General features: G+C 32.5%; 2 protein-coding genes across 2 annotated transcripts in view; one reads left to right on the top strand and one right to left on the bottom strand.

Moving 5' to 3' along the window:
* The first annotated feature begins 3,682 nt into the window (after positions 1 to 3,682).
* On the top strand, positions 3,683 to 7,427 carry LOC106106695 (androgen-dependent TFPI-regulating protein-like). Its single transcript, XM_013287322.1, has 4 exons — positions 3,683 to 3,940; positions 5,386 to 5,526; positions 5,784 to 6,004; positions 6,402 to 7,427. Exons 1-4 carry the CDS (start codon positions 3,743 to 3,745, stop codon positions 6,610 to 6,612), a joined length of 771 nt encoding a protein of 256 aa, XP_013142776.1. The 5' UTR covers positions 3,683 to 3,742; the 3' UTR covers positions 6,613 to 7,427.
* Positions 7,428 to 8,177: 750 nt separating this feature from the next.
* LOC106106694 (ATP-binding cassette sub-family G member 1) overlaps positions 8,178 to 10,950 on the bottom strand; it is a 19,994-nt gene continuing 17,221 nt past the window's right edge. Inside the window, exons 6-11 of the mRNA XM_013287321.1 lie at positions 10,191 to 10,441; positions 9,806 to 9,974; positions 9,545 to 9,645; positions 9,231 to 9,386; positions 8,773 to 8,978; positions 8,178 to 8,462 (exon numbers count right to left, since the gene is read on the bottom strand). Of these exons, the coding sequence (XP_013142775.1) occupies positions 8,321 to 8,462; positions 8,773 to 8,978; positions 9,231 to 9,386; positions 9,545 to 9,645; positions 9,806 to 9,974; positions 10,191 to 10,441 (1,025 nt within the window). The 3' untranslated portion in view covers positions 8,178 to 8,320. The remainder of the gene's footprint in view (positions 8,463 to 8,772; positions 8,979 to 9,230; positions 9,387 to 9,544; positions 9,646 to 9,805; positions 9,975 to 10,190; positions 10,442 to 10,950) is intronic.

Here is a 10,950-nt window from a genome sequence, read left to right as displayed (position 1 = left end):
ATTTAAAATGTTCGTATTATTTATATGAAATCCTTAAATGCCGATAATCAGATGCAATGGAGAAATATTTAAAATCTCTTATGTCTTTAAATATAGAGTTGTTACATACTCAATTTTAAAAACATTTGTTGTTATATATCTCATTATATTAACGAAGAGATAAATTCTGTTTGTAATACATGTTCTGAACCATAACTAATTAGGATCGATAGATTGACGTATATGTATCACGATACTGAATGACTGAATGTGCATGATAGATTCAATTTAATTAATATCTTACACACACAATCTTTACTTCCGCATTGGATGTTTTAACACCTTTTTATCGATAACGCCAAGTTTTAAAATGTAGGATCGGTGATCTTTTTAAATAACTACATATGTCAATAAAATTTAATCTAAATGTTATCTTAATTTTTTACGAAGTAAAATAACAAATTGTACCATGAAAATAACACGAATTTAACTGGTAATTTGAAGACAAAAGTAATGTTTATTTTGTATAATTGTGTGCGTTCACAACTATTGGAATCTTCCTACGATAAAAATATTTTACGATGTAATTCGATTGTCGATATTAAGGATAATGTACAACACTATCTAGCTAGGTTCAAACTGGTTGAAATAAGAGTGTACCAGATTGAAATCTGTTTGTAATGAAAATTTAGTAGAATAAACAACTCTTTGATAAAGATTCTTAAATAAAATGTATCACGTTTAACTTTGATTATGTAATCATTTGGCACATTATCAATTTTAATTGATGACCCTCTGACCTAAGCGGAGAGACGACGTTTAGTTTTGAAGACTAGACATTTCTTGTGATTTACCAAAATAAACAGTAACGAGTGAATGGTGAACCGCTGAAATAGTTTTTACCCGACTAATAGGTAATTTTTCGTAAGAATATATGTGAGTATTGTTTTAATGTCAATTCCATTGTGATTTAAACGACTGAACCAAATTTTATATATGTCATTCTATTGGTATTTGTTCCTGGAATGCCATAAGGTGTATTTAATCATCCTTTTATTCGAATTAAAAATTCATATTGTCATCCCTCTTAATTGTAAATAAATATGATATGATAAAAGCTTTCGTTTAATTTTTTAAACAAAAAGATTGCTGTATTTAAAATTTTCGTAAATGTTTAAATTAAGTTTGAACTAGTGCCTTTTTAATTAGTAGAGCAATATTTCCTTGTTAATTAATTGCTTATAAATTATTAAAGGCGCACGACGGTATGTATTTGAGGTAATTTTTATTCTGCAGTTGACAGACAGTATTGAGACGTTCACTGTCCTATTATCTATTTTATGCTATTCAAATTACACACATATAATTTAAAAATCTATGCGCGTAATTGTATTGTTAATTGATATCCATTTGATTTACGGAAACATTTTGATGTGCGGGTTGAATTCATTATACGCAGTTGATATTGAACCTTGTACAACCATAACGGGTACATCTAGTAATAAACAACCGCTGCGCGTTGCGTATAGTTTTGTGATCAGCTGAGCTGACTGTTAATTCGATATGATTCGTGACGTCATAGACAATATTTAAGGACCTATTATTATTCATAATTATGCACTAAAAAGGCCAAGTACAAATAAAATTTAGTACTGATTGAAATAAAGAAACAAGAATCGTAAAATTATGTCTACAAAACTGTTTATCTATACTTATATACTATTATAGTAAAGCGTAAACACACACTTTTTTGTTGCCTAAAATGTCAGCAATCACAGCATATTTTTGAATAATTCCTTTTTTTCAAAAAACCCTGCACTAACGTCACCCGTTAGGCTGTATATTTTCACGGAATTAAACTTAAGGGGTAAATATTTTGGATAACCCTAATGTGGGAAAGAGACCATAAATTGCCGCCAACATCAAGGAAGAAATATTGCCAAGTTTTGTCATGTCATGTCATTTTGACATTTGCAATTGATAATTTAACACATGTAAATAATAAAACAATTTTATGCTGATGAAACCGCACGGGAACAGCTGGTCTTTTATATAAAAGAATATTTTATATAAAGTTTTTATAATGTGTACATTTTTTATGATTAATTCTTAAAAATATAGTCTCATTTTATTTCTATATTTTTTACGAGTATTCACTTTTGTCGCATGAACGGAACTGATTTAGTTTGATAATTGTATTTCAATACAAGTATAAATTAAACACTGTTTGTTATCGTTTTTTTTTATATTTTGTAAATGACATGGTCTAGTTGTTTTGACAATGGCTTACTTACTAATCAAACAATAACTACGATGAAGGATTTAAAATGTTATCTATCTATCGCAAAAATAGTCTGAAATCGTTAGAAACTACGATAATAATATATACATAATACAAAGAAAATTATCAATAAAAAATTTATCAACAGTCATAATATGATTATTTGATCCTTGAGATTTTTCAGAAATCTTATTAATTTCTTTGTATGAAATATTATTTAATTGCTTTCTAAATCATGTTTTTAATTGCTGTTACAATTGTCTTATGAACACCTAATTGAAATTTATATTCAAAGAAATAAGTTTCAAGAATATACCACAAAGTACTTAAGACTTCCTAGGTTTATCTATACTCTATACTTATAATAAAGCGTAAACACACACTTCTTTGGTGCCCAAGATGTCAGCAATTACAGCATATTTTTGAATAATTCTTTTTTTAATAAAAGCGAGTCACCTTTAGCGAGACGTAAGTGTAATTTAAAATAAAGTTCATAATTTCCTCACTATACATCCCCATTGAGGGGTTGGGAGCATACCCTACTTGAGGGTGATCAGGCCACAGTCAACCACGCTGGCCCAGTGCGGTTTAGTTGACTTCTCTCCTTTTTTTTTTGGTAATGGGGGGGAAATCTTCAAAACTGTGTTTTGTAAAAGACAGGGTTATGTTCTCACATTTTTCTACTCACTAAAAACCCCCTCGGTGACCGCCCTCAGGTGCGAATTGAGGGTCCCGGGATCTCCAGTGGAACGCACCGGTACGCTCTGCACCGTGTTGCTTTCGTCGCTGCTTATTTTTGACTTCTAGTCTTCTAGTTCTTCTAGTTGACTTCTCTCCTACCTATCTTTGAATTTCTTCGTCGATATGTGCATCACAATGTTTTCCTACTCACTAAAAACTTTGGCTAAACTTAACACCTAAACCACCGACTCTAAGTATCAAAATTACATTGATATAAAAATATTATCAACTAGCTGTTTCCGTACGGTTTCATCCGCATTAAAATTATAAGAACTTTTTCTTTTGTTTACCTTTGTAAAACAGTCAATTACTTTCAAAATTCATATGCACAGATACAAGTAACGTTACTATGGCAATTTTGTTTGTTTGTCTTATTGTTTTGTCCCTTTCCCGCTTGTTTTTGTCCAATTTATTTACCTCCTAAATTTAATAGCGTGAAAATATATCCTGAATCGTGTCGTAAGTATTGCTTTTTATTAAGAAAAAATTCATTCAAAAATCTACTGTGATTGCTGACATCCTACTCTACAAAGTTGGGTGTGTTTACGTTTTATTATATTAGTATAAAGTTATATATAGATAGTACTTAGTGTATCCTTAAGGGCTGGTGATATTAATACACTCATTGTATTACTTTTGACAATAGATTATGTGGCATTATCGTTCCGCGGTTAGTTTGCGTACAGCCTCGCTCGTGTGCAACCGCGATATCTGTTTACGACGTGACTATAATTTTGTGTTATGGAGTTTTCGATGCCGATAGCATTGCCCAGTGGAAGTGTGCTCGTGAAGTTTCGACTCTGGTTCTATGCGTTGGCTTGGCTTCATCTTGTGTTCACAGCTATCGTGTCCCTCTCTGTCGATATGTCTGAAGATCAGGATCCTAAAGTCAGCGCATATATTAATATCAGATGGAAATTAATTACTTGCTGGTTCAATGTAAATATTGCTTCTGTTTTTTTTAATACGTTAGTTTCATTTTGATCTAATCAATTTTATCGATAATATTATTTAAGTAGATAAATAATGGAAAGTTTTTTTTTTACTTTCATTATTAGACCGATGTCAGCACGAAAACTTCACGTGTTCATTTTTTATCTCTTCTTAATAAAAATATATAAACACTCTAAAATAGGTCACGCAGATTTATCATCATTCGTTCGGAATATCAGAAAGAACTCGACAAATTCATTTCTACAATTGTTAAATATCCATATGGTATAACCCAAACTTAAAAGAAGCTTAAGTACATGGATTTTTTTTACTATAGTATTTCTTTAATAATAAATGGAAAATATCCCTCAACGAATTTTACTACGTGAGCAATAAGAAATCATATAATCAATCATCTAAACTAATCTCATAAAGGTTAAATAAGTAAATGTTTTTCCTTTCGCAGAATTACTTGAAAATTCACACACACAATAAAATTTGTGGGTATTTCAAATTTAAACAAGAGATTAAACAAACTGTTTTTGTTTGCAACACAATGTTGCGTAGTCATATGATTACGATTGACCCTTGCTGCTTGTAAATAACTGTTAACGATAGGGAATTGATTTTATTTTGTTACTGACAAAGGCATAAGATAAACAAAGATATATAATTTTTTATCTTGTAACTTTCTTAAGCTTCTCTTTTTGAAGAAGTTAATTGAGAATCCATTAATATTTAAGACTAATTATGTAAAAATTTAAAATTACTATTGTTATAGCAAATAAATGAAATTAATTAAAAATATTTAGTATGTGTTACACAAAATAACAATAGACACTTTTTTGTTGCCCTTTCAATTTAACAACAATCACTACTATCTAGCTTTTTTATTTCCCATTCAATTGTTTCAAAAGTCGCCAGCAATCACTGCGCCACTGCCGAATTACCCATACCACAGATAATTCTATACTATGCTAGTATCAATATAATTCCTATGTCTTATTTTTAGCAGAATGTGTAACATGTAAATTTTATTTTATAACTGTGCTTCGGCAGATAAAAATCACGGTTTAATTCACGTGTTTGTAATTATTTTAAATCATTTGCGATGTGTTAATCAAATATGCAATGAGGGAAATGTTTCTCAAATTCAGAATGTCAGTTCAATAAAATTATAGTTAAAAATTTTACCAATTTATTGTAACGTACGTTCAATATTGTTAAAATTTTTCATTCAAAAAAGATGTTATCTAAAGTTAATCAACAATAGATACTTTAATGACGGAAAATAGCAAAGATAATAAAAACATAATACATAACATAGAAAATAAATTGGTATGTAGTGGGAATCGAACCCAGGAACTGTATTCCAAATTTAGTTTTTATCCCTTTCGTAACCGATTCAGTAAACAGGATATTATAACAGAAGTACATTTTTTTTATTCCAGATGATAACCCTGGCGTACTTCCCCGTCTGCTTATACTGTGATTGGAAGGAGAGGCGCGGCATGTGGCACATGCAACACGTGGCCACCATTCGCCAGCTCAAAGACTACGTCATGACCAGCATACTCTTCCCTACCACGTTGGTATGCTTATTGTTTGCGTGAATACGTATTTTATAGAAATGTTTCATCGGTTTTAAACGTAACGTCATAACTAGACATGTGTAAATTAGCTCTGGTGTAAGAGTTAACAGAGAATTGCTTAACAATTAAATTTACTTGGTTGGCATTACAAGTTCATGTTAATCTGGCTACTTTATTAGCTTTTCCGCCTTGGACTTGTCTCACACACATCTATGTATTTGTCTCTAAGAGACAATATCACTTTTCTTTCATTGCAGTTTGCTGACTTCATGTTTTGGCGCATCTGGCATAAAGATTTGAGCTTGATAGCCCCGCCGAGGATATTCACATACCTACCTTACTGGGCTCAGCACTCCCTGCACACAGTCTCCATGCTCATCATGCTACTGGACCTCCTCCTCGTGCCTCGACGTAGACCGAGGAATCTTAAACCTGGGATCTGTCTTATGATGGCCTTTATGTTAACGTACATGGCGATGTAAGTACAAAGTATTCACCTTACTTTAAAGTATAAAATATCCGATTGTAACACTTTCCAAATAAGATATACTGGACAAAATCGTAAAAAAAAAGAATTACCAATGTAAAAAAGCCACCCGATTGAGATTTGTATTTCCTTTTTTCGCTTATTTTTTAGAATTTCGTTTCTTACACCCACTATACGTGTTTTGTAATGTATTTTATGACACTCCGGAATAGAAGACGATTCGAATGACATCTCGCTGGTCAAAATTCTGATTTCGTTTTGGGTATAAGTTACAATCGAATTAACCAAAAAGAAACTTACATACGCGTGAAACTTTACCCTATGTCAGACGGATGAAAAGAGATAGATTATGTGCTGGAAATGGATTCATAAAAAAATATTTTTCCAGGTGCGGTATCAGTTATCTCAACGGCGAAGTGATTTATTCGGTATTCCAAATATTTGACACTTTCAAATTATTACTATTGGCTCTAATGGTGATGCTGGAATGCCTGTTCTTCTATCTGGTACAGTGGTGCATAGTTGACTTCGTGTGGAATCCACAAAGCAATAAGAAATCGATAATAGAATGTATAGGAAAGAAACTGAAAGCTATGTGAATATGCACAATGATTTTAGAACTTACTAGAAGGTTGAACGAGACAGAATCAATGAATATCGTACTGGAAGTTAAGGGATTAATTGATAAATAATTAATTCGCTTTAATTTCTATCAATATATCTCATATAAGAAGGTCTTTAGGTTGCAAGGAGAACTTGATATTAGTTTGGAGGACATCAACATCCATGATTATCATTAGGTTTAAACTAAACAGCAGTGTCAGACAGGATAGGGTTGACAGATAGACGTGGTAAACTTCGGGTCGAATTTTGTTAAATTATTGTGTAAATTTTATTGGTTAAAACCAACAGATACGAAGTAACCTATAATATTTATTACGCGTATTAATTTTAATCTTGACAGGATTGCAATTTGTAATCGATAAGGTCGTATTTAATCGGACGATTGTAATGACATTCTCGAATAAACTAATTTTAAGCCATTTAACCTTGGTTTTAGTGTATCATTGTACTTAGAGGTTAAATATAGTTCAGATATTGGTCGTGCGCAGAAGCTTTGCTGATGGCCTCATGACGACGCGTTCAATGATAGTACTGAGCAGACGAATAAGGGACAGTCGGTTTTAATGGGAATGTAACCCATCGGCAAATCTTTTTCGCATGTATGGTATTAATAGATATTTAATAAAAGCGCCTTTTAGCTATGCATAGCAATTCTTTTTTATCGAAACTTAGCAAATCATGATCGCAAGATGGCACTACCTCTTCTGTACGAAGAAACAAGCGATAGCTTCTCTATGTTTCTATATGTTCTTTATTCTATAGTAGAATTTATGATTTGATGATATTATTATAGGTTAAAGTGAAATAAAAAAATATTCTCATTTTTAAATTTATATATTTTCTTTTTATTTTATCACCATTACATTGTACACAATCTAACGATGTTAACTAACTAACCTATATTAACTTAGAAACTAGTATGAAAACTGTCTATTCTTAAAAAAAATATCAAGTTTGAGCAATTAAATCGTAAATTACACAAATATGTGCGTACAATTCCATCCGTAATATAAAGAATGGTTACAATAGTAAATCTCGCGTTTGCAAGATATTTATAAAATTACAAAAACATTTATCATTTGTAAAAAAAAACATACAGACGAATTGAGTACCTCCTTCTTTTTGGAACTCGGTCAAAAAAGTTCAAAGTCATATCCATATTAATATAACTATTTTTTTTTCACTACAAAATATTAATGACACTGAAATAAGTTTTTTTATATCAATTTCTTATTATAAGAGTATTTGTACTAAAATTTTCCGATGAACTTTTCTATAGTTTACGTTCTACTCGCCCCAGAATTACCTATTAACTAAACTATCTTATATGTAACAAATGTAAGTCCTGTTTTAGGCAAGAATTTATCACTAATCGATAATTACGACGCCTTTTCAACTATCACAGTATTTGGACCCTTATATGTACAAGTTTTGGTATAACCTTAAATAAACAAAACTTTTATTACGTATCTAAGTAATTTATGCCAGATATATACGAAATATAAGAGTTGCAATTTTATGAAAGAAAATCACTATCAAAAACTTTTTAGGTTAGTTTAATGTCAAATATAAATCACATATAATTTTGTTTTTTAGTACAATTCTTTGGTTTTGGGGTAACGTACTCAGAGACGTTAATTAGTCCCTAAATTGACCACTTAACTGAAGTAAACTATAGCTAGACTATCTGACTGCATTTAATTTCCATTTCAACAGCAAGAAAGCGGCAGTTCTCAACACGAAGACGAATACCGTGAGGGCTAGCACGTCCCACCAAAACATGTCGGGCGACATCGCTACTTCCTTTAAAAATGTCCTAGGGTATCTGTAATATTTAAAATAACAGTGTATCTTTAAAATGCTATAAACTGCATATATATAAACTGATTAAAAATCAAGAAAAAGGTATTATTTCTTTAATATTAACTGCACGGTTGTCTTTATTTTCAACAAAATTCATATCTACAGCATCATAAACTGTCTTATTTAAACAATTCATTTACTTCTTTTGTCACAAAAAAATTGGCAACGATTCCCTAAGCAGTACATTTTTTTTAAATCAACTTTGTTAAAAATATTGATTATTAGAGTATCCTAAATATGAAAGATCACGTATAAAAGTTATATATTCTTACCTATAATGGCAGTATTTGGCCTGGTTACAATCAAGTGTCGGTCTCTCGAGGCCGTAGATTGCTCCTATGAGTCCTTCCAGGCCATACCGTAAATAGGAAACGTAGGAGCCCCAGTATAAATAGGGGGGCAAGTCTCGCAATGTCACGCCGAAACCCGCAAACATCATCATAGGCACAGAGAGAGCAGGTCCCAGGAAAGTGCCGTTCTAGAAGAAAACGTACACCAATAAATAAAATGACAACATATTAGCTATAGTGGGAACAAAATGATAGATTCTGTTAATTATTGAGAAAAGCGTCTAAGCATCCTGATTTTAAAGGTTTGTTCTTTCATTCTTATTGCCGGAAAAATAGCTTACAAGACGTTTAGTTACTTATTTGAGATCTACAACGCCACCTGATGCTGATTTATGCACATTAAAATACATTATATTTGTATTACATATTTGCATACTCACAACAACATTGAATACGGCGCCAATCATCAGTCCGAAGCTCTGCGCGACGAGCACCGTGTACAGTGAGATCGCGAAGAACATGAGGAAGCGCACCACGTCCAGCGGCTGCGACGACATCGTGTACACTATGATGCTGAACACCAGGCACGAAACGATCTGGATACATAATGATTCTTAAAGTGATACGATTTCTGCAATTTGTAGACATCAGGCTACATTGACATAGTTTTTAATACTGGATTGGCCGCACAGAAATTTACAGCCAATAAAGTGTAAACGTTTACAAAGAGAAAGATAATCAAAGAATAACTCACAGATATCGGCAGGTCCACAAGCGTTATAGATATGTAGTAGGAGCCCAGCGAATACCATCGATTAAAGTGTTCTTTTATTAAAATCGACATCTCTGATGGAACTGAAAGACAACGTTAAAGTTTTATAAAAAAAAGTTTTTTCAATTGATTATTTTTAAATTTAATACTGGCTGTATTCATTCATATTAACACCAGATAGTCATCGTTAACGATTTTTGAAAACAAATTTTCACGTATTTGTATTTTGTGATAATAACTTACATGTGAGTATGGTGAGCATCATAGGGGACATCATATGGTGCATCAGTATAGCAAACAGCAGATTGTAGTTCTCTATGACACGCGAGCCCTCATTACCCGCCTTGATGAATAGGCTGCCGAGCATGATGCCCACCACAACGTTTACCACAAGCCTCATATGCGTCATGGTCTGGAAAATGAATTGTTATTATTTAATTATCTTCAATAGGCATATGTCACTCATAGCATAAGAAGAATGAAAGAATGTAGATTAAACTTCTGAATTGAATGACTTTTATATATCCATATAGGATAGGACAAGATCATTTGACCATCAAAAGTGCTGATTAAGTCTTCTTAAATACATGCAACTATCTCTGCGATTTGTAAAACAATTGATACTTACAGAATCACGTTTCGCTTTCATGAATCCTCTTTTAATTAGCACCGAAGTCTGGTTGGACTGTGATGTTTCTTCTCCCGCGGGTCCCGAGTCTTGTTCCTTGAGGACGCTAAGTGGGTACTGCTTGCGGAGCGCCTCCATACTAGGAATGCCCTCTGGTTCGTCGAACCAGCTCAGGTCTCTCCCGTTTTCCGCTTTGTTCGTCAAGTATTCGATCTTATCCTCACCGTATTCGCCGCACGCTAATTCTATTACTGGAAAAAGAGAATTATAAATATTAGTCAAGTGAAGTCATCGATCCAGGTTGATTGACTAAACCTTAGTTACTCCTAACTTGGGGACTCTTATGTTGTTTAACGCCTCTGTTAAAATTTTTTAGTTATAGAATTATTGTTTAAGCAAACATAAAATATTCACTACTAATGAATATTTTATTTATTAGTTTTGTTATTTAACCACAGTTGAAAACGTCTCGACCTGCGAATTGTCTACAAATCAAAACAACACGGGTCAATGGTTCATTGACGTCAGTAATATATTGTCGTCTATTCACCATTAATCTATTACTATTGAATCGATAACCTGGATTTAGACGTTAATATGAACATCGACATTAACATATCATATTTAAGTCATTATTTTTTTTTTATAACATAAGGTGGCAAACGAGCAAGCAGCCACCTGAATCCGCCAAAATGGCGAAGCGACCTCTGCCCATAGACATCCGCAATTGCAGATGCGTTACCTACCCTAATCCGACGGA

This window comes from Papilio polytes, unplaced genomic scaffold (genome assembly GCF_000836215.1).
Source record: "Papilio polytes unplaced genomic scaffold, Ppol_1.0 DF822178.1, whole genome shotgun sequence".
NCBI lineage: Eukaryota > Metazoa > Arthropoda > Insecta > Lepidoptera > Papilionidae > Papilio > Papilio polytes.
Note: the sequence above shows the minus strand (reverse complement) of the source record. Positions and strands in the feature narration are given on the sequence as shown.

Excerpts from the sequence above, each read along its gene's own strand:
- LOC106106695 (XM_013287322.1), top strand. The coding sequence starts at position 3,743 with ATGGAGTTTTCGATGCCGATAGCATTGCCCAGTGGAAGTGTGCTCGTG. Across the intron at positions 3,941-5,385 it reads TAATTACTTGCTGGTTCAAT|ATGATAACCCTGGCGTACTT; the intron begins GTAAATATTGCT and ends TTTTTATTCCAG. Across the intron at positions 6,005-6,401 it reads ATGTTAACGTACATGGCGAT|GTGCGGTATCAGTTATCTCA; the intron begins GTAAGTACAAAG and ends ATATTTTTCCAG.